The 18,071-nt window shown below is 46.6% G+C and overlaps 1 protein-coding gene across 1 annotated transcript in view; it reads left to right on the top strand.

Moving 5' to 3' along the window:
* Positions 1 to 18,071, top strand: part of FRMD4A (FERM domain containing 4A) — a 193,233-nt gene that overhangs the window by 116,934 nt on the left and 58,228 nt on the right. The window contains exons 4-6 of the mRNA XM_026033314.1: positions 2,521 to 2,613; positions 13,511 to 13,595; positions 17,798 to 17,854. Of these exons, the coding sequence (XP_025889099.1) occupies positions 2,521 to 2,613; positions 13,511 to 13,595; positions 17,798 to 17,854 (235 nt within the window). The remainder of the gene's footprint in view (positions 1 to 2,520; positions 2,614 to 13,510; positions 13,596 to 17,797; positions 17,855 to 18,071) is intronic.

Below are 18,071 nucleotides of genomic sequence, written 5' to 3'. Positions count from 1 at the left end.
ACTGATTGCATCAGAATGAGATACAAGTTTCCAAAGTTGAGATGCAGGGAGCATGAAGAGAACRAATCTTTTCAGAATGAGAAAGAACATGAAATGAATTATTGTTTTCTGCACTGTGGTTCCTAAACCCTTCACTGCACAYGTAAGGCAGACCCAGTCGTTTCTGTTGAATAAACATAGATGTAAACTGCAAGTCCATTGTCAACAAATGGGTCTCGGTGGGAAGCGGTTTGCAATGCCATGAGCTGCTACGGTTGCTACTTTGGTGACACAAATGCAGCTGGACAGGTTTCGGATAGGATGTCAGGCTTAGTGTGGCCTTCCCTTGCTCTGACAGCGTTTCATACCTTGGCCTAAAYGGATAAAAGCTCATTTTGTACCTAGGCTCGGAATGGGTGAGAATGTCTAGTTTCAACCCCCATGTGGCCCTCATAGTTAATTTCTGCCACTCTGAATCTCCTCTGAGAGAAAYAGAACGGGACCTTGGGACAAAACAAGCTGTTGGTAGGAGAAAGGCCAGTCCTCAAGAAGGGGAACACAGCTGGAAGTGTGGACGCCCCCAAGTTTTGCGTGCCCAGACTAGGGTTCTTTAATTTTCCAACAACTGAGCATCTGTCTTCTAAAAACCAGGTTAAAGCATTTGCCAGTCCTGAGCAACAGGCCCCAATGCAGTAGGTCTGTGTGCCTCTAACACACGGCTACCTCTCTACCTAGGGAAAAAAAATAAAGGTAAAGCTTGTTAAAAATACGTAGAGAAAAAGACGTTTTTTAAAAGCTTTGAAATCTTTTCTTTTTCTACACTAAAAAGAAGACTAAGTCTGAAAAGTCCCCACCTCCACAAATCTTGCTCTTCTCTGCTTGAGCTGTTGAAGGACTGATGAGCCAAGGAAAATACTTTTACCTCGCAAAAATGGATGTGAGATTTGTTTTCATAAATGCCTGATGCTGAACTCAGCGGAGGGGTAAGCGAAGCTCACAGCCCTTTGGAATCCCTTGGACTGTGCAAACCAACATGCTGCACCAAGAGGTGCCCAGCACCGTGTCCCCTTTGGTCTCAGGGACAGCCTGGGGACAGCTCAGGGAGCCCTGAGCTACCGACCCCTTCAGCATCTGTATACGCCAGGGCAGCTGTTCAGAAAATTAAATTGAACCCAGGTGCCTCAAAGCCTCCAGAAATTGCTCCTTTCCCCTTTATTTATTTTTTCTAGAAAAGGGGGGGTAGGGGAAGCTGCAGATATGGTCAAATTGCTAAATAGCTGTTGTGGCTTCGTTTCCAAGGCAGTTTCTTAGTTACTCAAAGCACATGCGGTGCCGAGGAGTAATGGGCAGACCTTTGTGAAAGCTGCTGTGCTTGCTGACAGGGTACATTTCTAAGGCTTGTGGCAACCCTAGAACTTAATTTCACATGGCTTTTAAACACAGCTTTTTTTTTTTTTTTTTTTTTTTTTTTTTTGTGAAATGATTAATATTGAGGATTAGCATGAACCAGTGACTACAGAATGGAGCAGAGCTCAGAACATCTGAATTCCATTTCCTCCTTTATTTGCTGCATGCTTCCCCCCCTCAAATCACTTTAAATCTCTGTGCCATTGCTTGCCTAGACAGCAAAGTGCTGCAGGAAGGGGCCGTGTCTCCCTTTGGATGAAACCTGGTCTCACTGAAATCAATAGCGAAATGTCCACGGGATGCAATTCCAGCAGCACTCAAGGCAGCAGCAAAATTCCTGCTGACTTCAGAGGGGCCTGAATTTCACCCTATGTATTTCCTATGTATGTATGGAGTATAATTTAATAGACCCCTTATCTCAGCTGAGTGAGGTGCCAGTGTAATACAAATAAGGGTGTTTATAAACCACCACACAGGCACTGGGTGGTTTACAACGTGGCAAAGAGCAGAGCTGCTGCCCAGGGAAGCTTACGGCAGCAAGGCACAAATGGATAAATTATCAGAGAAAATAATAGTGGCAGGTACCATCCAGGCACGAGGAGAGCAGCATGTGGTAACGGGAGCTGGAAAGCTATGTGGAGCAGCTGCTTTCCAGGTGCTCTCCGGCGAAGGGAGAAGCCAGGCTTGGCAAACCTGGAGAGGCTCTTCCAGGCATGAGCGTGATGAATAAACTGAGCCTGGACGGAGCTGGGTTGAGCCTTCAGTGAAGCACTGCAGGCATCGTGGTAACTATTAACAATAAGGATTTTTAATGAAAAGCTTGATGGCCTTTTAATGATGCATCTGCTCCTGGGGGTTGTAATAAAAGGTGAAGCTCTTCCCGTTTTGTCCTGCCCCGTCTGCTCTGGGCTGCCAGCTCTCACTCCGACAGATTGAACTTTAGCTTGTCGATTCTCACACTGAAACACTGCCAGGATGATATCACTTCTGCTCCTCAAACATTTACTGTGTGTTTCAAATACCAGGCAATAGCCGAGGGCAAATAGCATTTGAGTTCAGCTTTTTTAGCACCTCAGACCTCGTTGCAAGGAAGCTCTTTTCTGCTGGGCTCATGACTGTCTCCTCTCTTATCAGGGGGCACTTGAACTGGCTGCAGCTGGACCGCCGAGTGCTGGAGCATGACTTCCCCAAGAAGTCAGGGCCCGTGGTGCTGTACTTCTGTGTCAGGTAAGTGTGTGCCACAGTCATTCCTTCGGGATGCACCTACAAACAGCCCGTTCCCTAGGGGTGAAGAAACAGGGTTGTCTTCTTCTCACATTGCAGAAATGCCTGTAGACAAACTGACACTCTTAGGGCTGTTCTTATAAGCTCTTCAGCTCTGACACATGTATAAATGAGCTGTAGCCACAGCGAGACCTGTAGCCACACAGAGGGAAACTGTGCATGAGGAACCATCAGACGTTATGTCTTTCAYGGATTTAAATTTTTATTTGCGGGCTTTGAACACTCCTAGAAGGTCCAAGCTTGGCAGGGCTGTGGAACAAAAGCCTCTTTCTGCCAGCAAAGCCAATTTGAACCAGCCACCTGGAGGAAAAACACTCACTTCCTCTTGGGTGAGCCATCCATTTCCCCTGGATTTTGCCCAAAGTGTGTGTTATGTCAGTGACCAAATTAATCCCAGTATAAATCTGTCATACTCGCGTTCTGGATTCAGCCACACAATGGCACAATGAATTATCTGCAATAGCAAATGATGGCATTTTCTGGCAGCCAGTTGGCTTATGTATAAGGCACATCTGTAGACTGGACAGGACCAGACTAGAAAAGCTTTTAATGAAGATTGTGCCAGTTTTAGAGAATTTTCCTGCACTGGCGGGGTTTACAAGGCACTGTGAGCATTTGGGAGCCGCTGGAATGCGCTCAGTGCTTTTGTGTACACAGCTTTGCTGCCTCCAAGGGAGGTATTTTCTGAGAAGACAAATCTGTTCTTGCAGCATTAAAAGATCCAGAAGGAGGCTGGGGGTTGGGATGGCATCTGCACAAAGTTAACTTGGGGGTTTTGGCTTACTTTTAATGTACAGCTCATGTCTGTGACTGGCCGGTGAAGTGATACGGTGCCTTTCTCTGTTAGCCTTTCCACTCCAGTGTTACGTTACATCTGACATCACCCCCGCTCATTCCACGGTATCCACAAAAAAATGAAGACTTACTTTTGGGTTTCTTCCCCTAAGTGAGGCTTCTTTTCATCCCGCTGTGTGCACAGTGCTTGTCATTCAYGTAACTCCCGTTACAAGGGAGGCTTTTCGAGAGAAGAGCGTCTTTGTTCTGCTCTGTCCCTATATTCAGCAGTAGATTTATTTTAGGACAAATCAAAGCTGCATGGAGCCCTCAAGACTCAAGATCTGGTCTGGTGTCTCCCAAGAAAGCAGGTTATTCTACCTGTGACATTTCAGGTGCTTTGAACTATAACACCCTGAACATTTCCAGTGTGTACGAACCAGATCCACCTGAGTTTCAAACCTGACAAAGTTATTGGTGCTCTCCTCCAAATGTGGTTAACTTTTAAGCAATGAAAACAGGGAGAGCTCTGACTGAACAAAAGCTAAGCCCAGTTTTTAGCTGTGGAACAGCAATGCATAAAGCCCAGTGCTACTGAGCTACGCTGATATTCATTTTGAGGATGATTCAGTGAGCTTAAATATTGCCATTTGTATTGTTTTATGAGAGCTGGCAACACAGTGGACACAAGAAGTCATTCGAGCAATATCTGAGCCAAGGGATATCTTACGATTATTGATCCATAGAACAATTTAGTAAATGAGTAAATGAGTGACCTCTCCTATTCTGGAGTCATAATCCATAGGGCAAATCCACAGGGGAAAATGAGCTTTCAGTGGCTGAAAAGAGGGAGTGGGGAAAAAAGGCTGAATAGAGGGTTATGCTCTCTTTTGTGGTGGTAATGAGTGGATCCATCACACTGCACTGCAGCCTGTAATAGATGGGAAGGACAGATGACTCAAAAGTAAGAGTGAGCATTAACTTCTATCTCAGCTTTTTTTACTGATTTGCTTCCCCTCTGGGTGCCATTTGCTCACAAGAAGTTGCAAGAATTTTCTAGCATGCAACAGGTACCCATGTCCATCCCCAAATCTGATTTGAGCAGAAGGAACTTGGAGAAGAAACCATCTCCAGGCATCTGGCTCAAACTGGAAAGGCTCCATGTATCCATTACCCAGCAGTTTGAGTTCTGGTTTGGGAATTAAAGTGAGGACTAGAGAAGGGGATGTGAAAAGACAAATAGCTGGGGTTGTATTTGATGGTCCGAGAGTGCACAGTGCTATAGGGAACCATCCATTCCAACAGCAGGAGGTTTTCTTCCCCCTGCTGCTCTGTGGGGAAGCAGAGAGAATTACTTCTTTTCCTTACATATCTACCCATGTGCTAATTTTTAAGTGCTGCTGTGTCCATAACATCTTGGTAAAGGGCTGTCTGTGTTTCAGATACATTTCTTACATTAACTCTCTCAAGAATTTGAGCTGAAAAAAGCTTAGATTGGTGCTGCGGGTCATAATTGGGGGGATAGTAATACAAGTAACCAGATGTGCCAGATGTTCATTACAGAGAAATCTGTTCACTGAATCAGGATTTAGGAACTGTGGTTATTTTACTCTTGTCTAAGTAAAAGCACAGTGGAACCATACTGGGTAACTACGGAAGATATGAAGCTTCAGGCAAGAACAGTAAATGGTGGTTCTTGTGGAGGGGGAGCTATGGAAGAACCATTTTCATCTTTTATGTGACCATCAAAATTGTTTTTACCCTTCAAATGCCTGCAGCAGTGTTGATGGGCAAGCTGCCCACCAAACATACCGTGTTATTTAGATTGCTCTGAATGCTCACTTAAAGGGCAGCAGGCTTTTTAAGCTAAGGTTTGTTGGAGGGACTGTTTGCAAATAGGACAGTTCACAAACGTTGCAAAGTGAAATTTTGCTCCCTTATTTAACTCTGCAGCACTGTTGAAGCTATTTCATAGCATTTTGTTGCACTTTTCCTCAGGGCTTGACATTGTCCAGCATTAATGTCCAGTGTCTTCTGCAATAAAAGACTGACAGTTTCACAGAGCCCTGTGAAAGAAGGAGGAAGAAGGATGTTAACATTGGTTCAGATGGAATCTTTTTTGCCCCTGCACCCATATACAGCTACCACTTAAGCCTCTGTCTTTAGGATCTTACAGTGCTTCTTTGGATGCTTTCCACTGAGAGCAGAATAGGAACCTAGGAAGCAATGAGCATTTCCTGGGCAGATGTGAACTGCCCTGTGGCTATTCTTGTGCAATATTATTTTATGAGACTCTTTGCTAACATTCATTTATATAGCATTAAAGCTGTACATGAAAGCAAGAAGGACTGCCATGTGTCTTCCAGGAGGGGTGGGACATCTGGCTGCAGGACAGGAGTGATATTAGTTCTAGTAGAGCCAGTAGTTAATACCTAGTAGTGATAGTAGTTAATTAGAATTAGCTTCCTGTATGGCTTTCTAAAGCCCTGGCCACCTGATGGTAGGTGAGACCCATTCCCTGCTTAGAAGATCCTACAGGACATAGACRAGAAATCAGATGAGAGTCATAACTAAAGCCCAGGAGAAGGAAAGGATAGAGGGTGGAAAAGAAGTAGAGTGGCTGGGTTAGCTGCCTTTACTGAGGTATTTTGAGACCAGAAGAGGACAGTTGACATTGTRCATTATGAAATAAGCTGCATGGTGAATGGCAGAAACCTCAGTGAGGTGTGGAAAGGCAGAGAGCAAGGAGGTCAGAGGAAAACACAGAGCAAGCAGTGGCTTCTGCTAGAGGTTGTGCTTCCAGCCGGGAGCAGAAAGGGAAGCAGCGCTTTGGTCTAATTCCAGTGGACGGGAGAAAAAAAGGAGCAAAGCTATTTCTGTGGTGGAAATCTTTGAGGTGAGACAGGACCAAAGCACAAACTGTTCATAGAAAGCAAGGCCTGGTTTTACAGTAAGGTCTTTTACAGTAAGGTCTTACCCGCATACAAAGACCTTGAAGGATCAGCAGTCCCTGGTTAGAGAAGAGGCAGCATGGGACTGATCTGTTACCTTCCAGATGTTTATCATGCTGTTAACTTATCCAAACAAGCTCAGCAAATAACATTCAGTTCCCTGGTGCAATCTGAAAGATATTGGTGCATAATGAATATACATATTCTCAGGGTAGAGAATACGTATATTCCACCAGCTAATCATTGACAACGCGCTGTGATGCTGAATCAAAACGCAAGTTGTGATGCTGAATCAAAACGTATTTCATGCAGGACTTTTCTTCCAAGAAAGCATAAAAAAAGAATCCCCCACATTCAAATACACTGTGGGACAGCGTTCATATCCATGGCCTTAAATAAGAGAACAGCACCAAAACACATGCTGCAACGCAGATGTATGTCCTTACTTGCCTTAACCGGGAAGAATGTAGCTCTGAGAGCACTGGTGGTGGCCTTGGTGGCCTTGGTCTGTGCTKGGTGTGATGAGCCCTGCCAAGTGGGAGGTGTTTACCTGGTAGCCTGTTCCACATCAAAGATAGTTAGCACAACCTCCTTCCTTGCGCAGTTCTTGGAGACCAATAGTCACTTTTTAGGCACAGTTCACATTGCCTGCTGTAGGTCACTGCTTTCACATCCTTGAGTTGCAGTCTGAAATAGCAGATTTCTCTGCCCTGACCTAAGACCCCAGCTCAGATGCGTGTCCACAGGAGCTACGTACCTTTCACGTGGTGAATCCCTCCATATGCATTAAGGGTGACCTATACAACCAGAGAACCACAGAAAGGCTGAAGTTGAAATAGACCTCTAGAGATCCTAGTCCAACCCCCTGCTCCAGCAGGGACACCCACAGCACGGGGCACAGGGTGGCATCCAGGCAGGTTTGGAAGATCTCCAGAGAAGGAGACTCCACAACCTCCCTGGGCAGCCTGTTATTATTTCAAACAGCACCAGCTCAGCCAGGCCTAAGGAAGCATCCCCATCTACAGGACTTTGCCTAACTACTTGACTGGAATCCAACTAGATTTTAGTTGCTCATGACGCCTTAGACTACTTCAAGCCTCCCTTTATATCCGGACTTTAAACCAATATATTCCATTAGAAAAGGACTAACCTTAAAAAAAAATAAAAGGAACACTAGTCTGTTTGGGAGTAGCTGTCCCTCAAGGCAAGGGAAATGCTTGTCCCAAAGAAATTAGATTAGGGGATGGTGTTGACAGCAACTGCTGTAGCAGGAAGAGCTGAACAGAACCACACTAAATTAACCAGAGCAATTTATTTGTCTCACATRCAAAGGGCTGTTTCTGTCTCCCAGGTTTTCCACGCTAGATGGGTATGGGGTGCTCCACTGTTTTGTTCCGGGTGATGGGGGCATGAGGGCGATGGATTAGCTGCAGTGGTCTTCAAAAAGATCGCTGAGGAAAGCTGGTGGCACRAGGGAAAGCAGCCAGAGAGCTGGTGCCAAGATGAGGGAGGAGGGCTGGTGGTGGAGCCTCTTCCCCTCAGATCACCAGTTTATGCTCTTGATGGAGAAGGAGCAGCTCTCTTTCCACYCATGGTATGAAACACGTGGAATGGATTGTCAAATACGTCTATTCTGTAGTCAGGAGAGGAAGGGAAGCAACACGGTTTTCTTCCAGCCCTGGGAATACTTCATCCCCGTTGTTAGCGCCCAGAGGAAGATGCTAGGGAATCATCATGGACTTTTTTAATATGGATAAAGCTCTCTCCCATCCTTTTCCCAAGTGCTCTTGGCCACTGCGGGAGACAGCCCTTGTTTGTGCTGGAAGGAAAGGCTCCCTGCACACAATTTATTGCAGCCTTCGCAGGGTGGCCCCCGCTCTGCTCACCAGGGGGAAGGTGCAATAAATTGCCTGCGGGGAGGCCTTGCTCCTTCGAGCCTCTTTAGAGATACGAGCAACTTCTGTCCAGACAGAAGATTTACTTGTGTGAAAACTGACCTTTGCTTGAGGAAAGGAACTAATGGGGCTCTGCTACTTAGCACGCAGCTCCGAGCAGAGCCATCCATTACGCACACGTCTTAATAGCAGCCTGGCTCTGGAGTCCCATAACGTAATTTCTGTTTTCTGCTTAACTGGGAATGTATTTGGATAAGCGAGCTGTGTTTAGAGAAGGGGATAAGTTGTTTTCCCTTTGCATTCAGCTACCTGAGGGGGAAGAAAAAGCAGAACTCTAAAAGAAAATGTTATTTTGAGCCACATTTTGAATGCCTTGAGGCTGGCAGCACTGTCTGGTCTAATTTTAGGAGGCATTTAAACAGCACCAYAGACACTATGCAGAAATGATGGATGCCGCCAGGGTAGGATTTGTACCCAATYTGGATCAAGCAGCAGCACCTAAGTTAATGCCTACACACAGATTCTCTGGCTGGGTCACAATCACAGACATTATTTCCATTTTCATTGYAACTTGTGCATTTTTATCTTTCCCCGGTGGGAGTGATTTGCTGTCAGCAGGGAAGCCAGCAGAAGGGCCTGTTGTGGGGGTGCCCCATGAAAACAGGATTGAAAAAAGTGCTGCAGGGGTAAATCCTGCTACCGGAGCACTGGGTGACCTGCAAAAATTCCCACGATGTCGAGTATGGGACRGTGTTGAGTCCAGAATAGTCCAAAGTAGGTCACTTAGTATTTTGCAGGTGGAAAAGGTGAAGTAGAGGAGTGAATAAATATCCTCAAACCACATGATTAAAAAAAAAAATGAGTGGGCAGCTGGAAAATGTGCAAGCAGCTTTAGGGTGCAGTGCAGATGGTGGGAGAAAGGGAGGAGGCCCAGGTTAAATAATTGCCACGGCTTTGGCAGCTGCAATTCCTCATCCTCCTGGAATCACATTCCCTCCAGCGAGGTAGACACAGTCCCTCCTGCTGCATCCCATGGTCCACCCTCCAACGGGGACATCTCCAGCCTCAGCTCTGGCCSCTCATGCTGTGACGGAGCCTCAAGCACGACACAAGCGCAGGGCACCGGGTATGGGAGGGAAAGGCAAGTGAACACAGAGGGGAGGCAAAGGGGGCTTTTCACCATCCCTGGTTTTTATTCAAAATAAAATACTTAACAGGCCAACTATTTAGCAGGACCACTGTCTGCTGGAAGTGTCAGCACATAAAGGGCTCAGGCACAACTATTAGCCAGCAGGGATGGAAAATAAAAGTGTGATCAGCGCTGTTCAGAAAACTCATTTAGCACGAAACACTGGACATAATGACGTCTGCATTTAAGTTTATTATACTGATGTATTTGGGTTTTCTTCTCCTGGTTAGCCAGTGGCCTCAAATTTTTCAGATTATCCACTGAGRTTTTATGTGGTAGAGGGTAATAGGCCAGACCCTGGGATGGATGAGGCAAAAAAAGGTTTTCTCCTTTACCCATTGCTTTGAAATAACGACCCAAGGGGCCCTCCASTGACAGGGTGGACCCATATCTGCCCATCTCGGAGTCCTCCCTCCTGGAGTCTAAGTGTGTTTCCTACCTACAACAGGAAGAAGCACCAGAAGAAATCACTGCATATCAAAACAAAATCACAATTTTGCAAATCAAAAATTTGGATGCCATCCTGTACCACATGCTCTAGGTGTCCCTGCCTGAGCAGTGGGRGTTGGACTAGATGATCTCTAGKGGTCCCTTCCAACTCATCCATTTTGTGATTCTGTGTGAGAACCAAAATCATCTTGCTTSATTTTGCCATTTTCCCAGCAAAAATAATGTTTTCACACAGGTAAAGGAGAGCCATTTGATTATTTCCCCCCCCTATTCCATTTGTTAGGGACACAAGAGGGGGCATTTTTCTCCCCCTGGATGGAAGGGGTATCCCAGGGCTGTCGGGAACCACAGAACCACAGAATGGTTGAGGTTGGAAGGGACCTTCAGAGATCATCTAGTCCAACTGCCCTGCTCCAGCAGGGACACCTAGAGTACACCCTTTGGAAACACCCTTTGCCAACACTAAGGATTGCTCAAGGATTGGGAGCTTCCACAGTTGCTCATTACTGGCAGCACCATATTAAAGTCTGTGCTTGGCTGGGAGCGATGCGGATCACCGGTCATCCCAGCACGAGGGGGCCTAAGGGGTCTGTCTCAGAGCAAGTTGCCCATTAACCAGCACTTAATACAGAGCAATCTGGTAAGCACAAGACCCGTCCTCACACGAAAAGACGTAAATGTTCCAGATGGAGCAGTTACCGAAGGCTTCCACAATACCTCCCGCAATACTCGTGATTATCTTCCTGCTGCCGAGAGCAGGCAGYCGAGACAGGCACTTTGCGTTCATTACCCAGCACAATATTCACTGGTCCATTTAATTAATGCTTGGAAAATATACTTGATGAATTACAAGTGACCCAGGGGCGCAGCATGAAGGGAAATGTAGAAACAGGATTATCAATGGCTGGCTCTCCCCTCTTTTAAACTTAAGAACTTAAAAACTCTCATAATGTCCTGTGGGATTTTCTTCTTTTCCTCAGAGCAGGCACCTAATTTCTCAAGGAATGCAGCTCTTTGAGCAGTCCTTGACAAAGGTCTTACAGTTTTCCCCTCAAAACTGAGGGCCTTGAAATAGGCAGTAATAAAAGTGGCTATTGGGCCAACAGAGGTGTCACAGGAGGGGAGAGTATTTACAAACACAGAACAACAGCCTCAAGCAGCTAAATAATTTGCTCAAGGTCATGAAGGAAACCTGTGTCAGAGTGAGGAATTTAACCCACATCTCTTGCTTGGTTCATTGCCTTAGCAGCTGGATCCTTCTTCCTGCCTCCTTAGTCACTGACATACCACTCATTTTAAAGTGTGCTTTCCTTCCTTGTATTTGGAAAAGGTGAAAACAGGAGGCAGTCTGACAGAAATCCATAATCAGGGCAAAAAATAAAAGTGTATTTCCCTCCCTTTGCTGCTGCTGAAGGGAGCCTGCTCCAGTTCRGGTTTTCGGAGCTCACCACGCAGCAAATCTCCCAAGAGCTCGCTCTGCAAATCTGTTTTCTTTCAATAGCACCAGTTTCTTGGTGCACGTGCTTTGTATCCGCCTGGGTGCATGGGTAGGAGCTAGTAGCTCAYCAGCACTTTCTACTCTGCAGGTCACTAGAGAATTGGGTTTTCTTTGTGAAGATGAAGGATCATGTGCCAGCTCTGGGCTCTGAAGATACTCGTTTTTACACAGAAAATGATCTGTGTTAAGTGTGCAAGCCTTTGGGAGAGATCTTTGCAGCCTTCTGAAATGCAATATTGCCCTCTAGTGATCAGCAGGGTGGTCTTGTTTGATCTGCTGAGGAAACAAAAAGCGTTTTTGCTCATCTTCACCAGGGTTTGAAATGGAACAAATTTTTCTTCTTTCATCCAACCCTGGAATTAAAGATCCTACTGTCACACATTGGAGAGCATTGGTAGTGGTGCTAAGCACGGAACAATCTTCAAGAAGAGCAGTAGGTGTAAAATTATCACTTTTTCACCATGAATTCAGCAGATGGAAAACCAGCTGCACTCACAAGGCAGATCTAGCAAGAAGGCACCATTTTAATGTGGCATCTTTTTTTTTTTTTTTTTTTCTAAAGCCAATATCTTTTTACTTACTCAAATACAGTTTCAAGGACATTAGGTGAAACCCAGTGGAAACTAGGAGAAAAAAAAAGAATGAAAATAGAGAACATTTGATTTTTTTTTTAATTATTATTATTTGACATTTGACTTATTCTGGAGGGGGGAGGAGATGAGGTGAGTCAGAAAAGTTCAAGAGATGACCAAAAAATTCTCAAAATGTTTCTCTCACTTTTAGTAAGAGAATAGCTCACTGGACCTGTCAGGAAAGAAGTTGGTTTGAAGGGTCTTCAGAAGGCACTTGGGAGCACTACAAAGCTTTGCCCTTTAGCCCTAGAAAGGTTATATTTAAGGCCCTGCATTCTGCAAATAGCTCGACATGGACAGCCTCTATAAGCTTGTACGTAGCCCTGGGAGCTTCGGCAGGTTTCACAGCTCTGCTCCCAGACAGCAGGGTCAGAGACCGAGATTCCCTGTAACTGGACCCTGCAACGCAGCCCTGTTTCCTAAGGGATCTCCTTGTTTTTTTAAGTTCCTAATGCAGACAGCATTTCCCTGGCACCTTCTCTATTCAAATTGCCTGTGACAAGCCATGATAGTAGTGAAATTTAGGTAAGGGACATTGGTGTCACTGTATAGCAACTTAAAGATCATTCTAAATTGGAGGAGGCAAGTATATATATTTTTCTCCTTATTCAAAATATGAGATAAATGAAAAATTCATTTTCATTATTCCCAGCCTTTCTCTGTTACCATAGGAACCTTAAAAACCCAGGAGATATGTATATGCAATGACCATTAACTTTGGTGGCATCTTGCAAACATTTCATCTCAAACTTATTACCCTAGAAAGGAAAATATTTGGGGTATTCATCTAATGCAAGTGAGTGCAGTTTTCTAAAACTGAGCATTTGGGCTAGGCAGGTTCTTTCTGACTTCTGAGTTCATCTTCTGACCAAAATATTACATAATTTTCCTTCCCAATCATCCTCAGCATCACTGTTCATTGTACTGGCAAATTGTACAAGGTCCTCAGCAATTCCTGCCCACTTATTTTACCACCATAGCGGCTACGTGCCAGCTGCTTAAATACATGAAGTACATGAAATACATTTTACTTTATTAAAAATACCCAATACAAGAGCTAAAGTACCCAGGGAAGGAACCCTGGAGTGGATTTCTAGCAGTGGGCATTTTACAAAATGCAGTGCAGAAATTGGCAGGCTAGGTGAAGGAGGGAGAAAGAAATGCCTCCATATGATGGAAAACAGAGGGAAGCCTGCACACAAAATGAAAGGTGAGAAACAAAATCATCCAGTGATAATGATTATCCAGTGAYGAGCCTTCAGTATGGCTGGGGATGCGGCGACTGATTGCATCCTGCAGTATTCTCAAGCCTCTTCCATGTTCTCGGTCTCCTTTTTAAGCAGRAAAAAAATGTTTTCAGTAGATTTGTCCAGAGGTTGCTGTGCATTCATGGAGTCCATTTTCACGCTTTCGCCCTGCAGTTTTCTCACCTCTGTAATTTTCCCTTTCAGGTTCTACATTGAAAGCATCTCCTACCTAAAGGATAACGCCACCATTGAGCTGTTCTTCTTGAATGCCAAGTCCTGCATCTACAAGGTAAGGCCTGGACTAAGGCAGTCCCTTAGGCCTCCCTCAGGTCCTCCAGCCCCTCTATCTTCTCTGAGTACATCGTGCTTGGGGTAGCTTTTCTTTGCAAGAGATGCCCTGAGGTAAATCCCCCTGGCAAGAGCTTCTGAAGTGGACAGGAGGGCATGTGCAGCTGCCAAATGACCAGCTCTCTTGTATTTAAAGGGAAAATCCTGTTGTTGGTGTTRCTGTTGGGTGTTTTTGGTTTTGTTTTGTTAAAAACCCGCCTTTTTGGGAGCTGCTGAGGCTCCCGTTTCGGTTCCCGCCCGCGCAGGCTGAGGCGCGGCGCCATCTTGTGGCGCGGGGAGCCAGTGCGTGTGTCCGGCTGTAGGGGTGAGGAAGGTGTGTGAGGGTGTGCGACAGGGGTGAGTTCGTGGGTGTGCGAGAGTGTGCGGGTGTGCGAGGGTGTGCCTAGTGTGTGTGCGACAGTGTGTTTGCCTCGAAGTATATGTGTGTGGGGGAGGCTGCATGTGCGAGGGCAGTGCTAGACAGCATGAGGGCGGGTTTGTGTGAGGATGTTTGTGAGGGAAAACGTGTAATAGTGTGTGAAATCTGTGAGAAATGTTTTTATTTGTGCCCAAAATAGCCTTGTAGGCAATTGAAAACACCAGCCTGTTATCCGCAGCCATAAGGCAGAGCTACCTGCAGCATGGGCTCTGAGTGACGGAGWTAAGGGCTTTCTGGCTCGGGCTGCTGCCCGTGGCCTGGCTGCAGCGCCAGCAGCAGAGCAGCAGGGTTGATGTCTGCACTGCGACAAGCCGAGCACATAAGTGGAAGGGGCAGAGTCCAGAAAATTAACCTCAGAGCCCTGGAGCGGGTTTCCAGCCCTGCCAGGTCCTGCCTGAGAGCTGCCAGATCAGCCCTTATGGGAACAGACTGTTCCACTCCCTGCAGTCCCCCAAACTTCCTGGCCCTCTGGTTTCCTCTCTCTGCGTGGCATGAATGTGCTGAGCCCAGGTAAAGCCTGGCTGGTCAAGGACTTTTTGCCAAGGGGGCTGGAGGGGTGACATGGACTGCAGAGGGGCCTCTTGACAGCTATATTCCCTGGAATAGAACTGTATTTCCCCTTACCTGAATTCCCTGCACTGGCAGAAGCCAGCAATTCCCAGTGATTCRCCACCCATCTGCTGGTGAGGAAGTGGCAGGAAAGGCCATCTGGAGTCAGCTGGTCCTTGTGCCTTGTCCCACCACCCTAAGCAGGCTTGTGAGCTGCTGAGCAAACCAGTTTACGTAAAATTTGGGTTTTAATTTCCCATCCTCTGCACATGCTAAAATGCAGGGACTAAATATACATGTCCTAAGTGCAGGGTAAAATWGGAGGAGCCAAAAAAATGCCATTTTTTTCCAGTGCCCTGGGATGAGGCAGGGCTGCTGAGATGAGCTCTGCAGAGCTTGGCTCTCTGGCAAGGGTGCAATTAGACATGCTTACTCAGCCCTTTCCAGCAACAAGCTCCGTGAGCATCTCATTTTTGGTTCCTGGGGAAAAGTTCCATTTTGGAGTATTGCCAGGAAAAGCTTACACTGCTATTCTTTTTTTTTTTTTTTTTTTTTTTTTTTTGGAGAAAGCTTAAGAAGAAGAAGAAGGGTGAATAAAAAAGCCTACAGATGTAGGTTGGCCTATTTTAGTCTGACCTCTCCTGAAACCATTACTCTGCACATTCAAGCTGACTGTTATCTCCATCCAGAAATAGCCCTGTTGGTTTCCCAGTCCACCTCACAAGTCCTTCCCTGTCTGACTTTCCGCCACAGTCAAGTGTTGCTCTGTTATTAAAAACGTGCTGAATTTGAAAGATGGGTGCAAGATCAGGCAGAGGGCGAGCACGCAGCCGGGCATGCCTGGAGGAATCCTCGAGCTATGGAAAAGGGGATTCAGMATTCAGGCACAACCAGGGCTTGTCCTCCCTGCAACTGGCAGGTGTTTCCAACTGCCAAAACTTCAAAGGCTMCTCGTTGGAAGAAAAGGTTCCCCGTTGGACTCACCCTGCAACCAGGAAAGACTACACTATATATATGTTAAATGTAGTTCTTAACTCTGTGTGAGTAGTTCAGACTTCTCCCGTATCTCAATTCCATGGACACACATCCTCATAGGGCCCCATGCACAGGGCCCTATGTGTTGGGAGAAAGGAAACCAAGAGGCCTCGTTAAACTGGGCTGCAGGTCTGCTGGTGTTCCTGGGGGGATCAGTGCAGGGCCTGTGTTGTCCTATTCTGCCTGTGCACGGGCCACCTTTTGCCCCATCCTGTTGTGTCCTAAGAAATGCAGCCGTGCACCCACTGACCCCCACACCCAACCCTTGTCACAGGGCTAGCACTGCTGGCACTGGCCAAAAAGACCAAGCCAGATGTGTACTATCAAACAAKCCAGGACCTTGGAACCTGCCCCAGTACTACCAGTTGTGCTGTTGAACTACAGCACACTCTGGCATGGGTTTAGTCACTCGCAGACACTGCTTGGGCACCGTTTGGGGAAGAACACCTGCTCCCAAGAGGTGATGCATATGAGGTGCAGCACAGCCTRCTTGGAGCGGGGAGGAAAGAACAGCTTTAGTCACGAGCTCTACTGTGCCATGTACCCTTAGGGCCACGGATGACCCCAGCCGACGTCACCGACCAGCCCAGACTAGCCATAACATTGGCACGTGGGTCCAGGCGCTGGTTCCAAGCACTCGGATTCCTCCTGGGCCTGTCCTACCTGACCCCATGCCTGAAAGCCCCAGTCTGGCCCTGCTTGAATCAATTCACCCCAGCGGCCGCCTTCCCTTGGCGCTCGCAGTCGTTAGTGCAGGTGCYTGTGTGAATCAGGCAGCTTAGTTGAGCGGAGGAAGGTGTGTTCATAGCCCGTGGCAGAGCCGCGCTGCGCTCCCCAGGGAGTCATTGTGAAGGAGGTGAGGCAAGTGCTTATTTTAAAAAGCTGGCACTGCTGAGAGCCAAGGACACCTGGGTTTTCTCCCCTGTTTTGTTCCCTTTTGTTTTTTTAGTTTGCCAGGGACGAGCCAACGTAGTGATTGTGGCTTGTAAATGAGGTGTGGCCACTGCTTGGCAGGAGCATGGCTCACAACAAGGATCTATATTTAGATCACCCAGTTCTTTCCAGATGAAGCAAAATATTAAAAACAGCAGTTCAAATAAATACAGCATTAAAACCACCACAGGTGCAAGCTGAACCATGTACTTGTACGCCTCTGGCCACATAAGGGGCTGCATAGGAGATCTAGTTGCAAGGGTGAGGCCAAAACTATCAGAGGGGAAACCTACTACGATCCCAAAAGCTGAAATTTGTCAGGAAGCAGAGACTTGGGTAAAGAGAACTTGGCCATGAGGTCCTGCCTCCTCTCCCAAACATCTTCGATGGATCTGTATCCCATGCATACATCCAGCACAACCATCTCAGACACAACAGAAGAAGGACCWTGAGAGGACTGGATGAGGCCATCAGGGGCCTTCGTGTGTCTACAGCACCCAAGCAAAACTCTCACAGTTTTACCAGACCTTCCATGATTGGTTTTAYCCGTGGCTCCCATCCTATGCAGCAGTTTAGATCTGGCAAGAGATTTGCTCTCGCCAGTCATTCCAAAAAACAAGCCCAGWCCCCAAACCCCAATTATGGGTTTGAAGGGGCTGAAACCAGAACTCCTGTAGGGCAGAATATGGTTCTTTTCCCTGTGCATTTAACTTGGACAAGAACCAGAAAAGTTCTGCRTAGGCTTTGACACAACTGCACAACTAAAGACAAATTCTCTCATTTCCTTACTTCTGAGAGCCAAGGACAAAGCTGTGTTCCCCTGAAACATGGGTGGTATTTTGTGGAGAAAACATGCTTTTTTCTTCCCAGGTTACCTTTCACCAAACCACAAAGAAAACAAAAATAACCCTGAAGCCCCCCACACCTTCTCCTCCCGCCTGCCCAGGAGTCTCTTCATTCCATGTCCAGTTCTGCTTCGTTTCCCAAGCCATTACGCTGAATATTTGGCTTTCTCCACGTCCCAGCAAGCAGGTTCAGCCTTCCTGTGGTCGCCAGGAACACAGGGAATGCTTTGAAGCCTCTCCAGGGCAGCGCTGGCACTGCACGCCTCGCTGCGCGCAGCCAGGAGGAGGTGCACGTCCCTCTTGCAGGGGCTCTAACTGATCGACTTTCTGTCTCTCTCTCTTGTTTTTTTTCCATATTTCAAGGAACTCATTGAGGTTGATAGCGAAGTGGTGTTTGAACTGGCTGCCTACATCTTGCAGGTAAGCAGCAGCCTTCTCTAGCTTCATGCTTTGTGCATCAAACATCATGGTGAGCTGCAAAATCACACCAAAAAGGGCTGAGCAGAGGATTCTCCAAACAGACAAGCTGTGAAATTTGTCCTTACACTTCCATCATTTATCACAATGCRAAACAGATATAGAAGGCTCCCAAATGAGAGCTTTCCATCCAGGAAGGATGGAAATCCATCCTGCCCAA

This window comes from Nothoprocta perdicaria, unplaced genomic scaffold (assembly GCF_003342845.1).
Source record: "Nothoprocta perdicaria isolate Ctin4 unplaced genomic scaffold, notPer1 scaffold_127, whole genome shotgun sequence".
Classification (NCBI taxonomy): Eukaryota; Metazoa; Chordata; class Aves; order Tinamiformes; family Tinamidae; genus Nothoprocta; species Nothoprocta perdicaria.
This window is presented reverse-complemented; position numbering and strand designations above follow the sequence as displayed.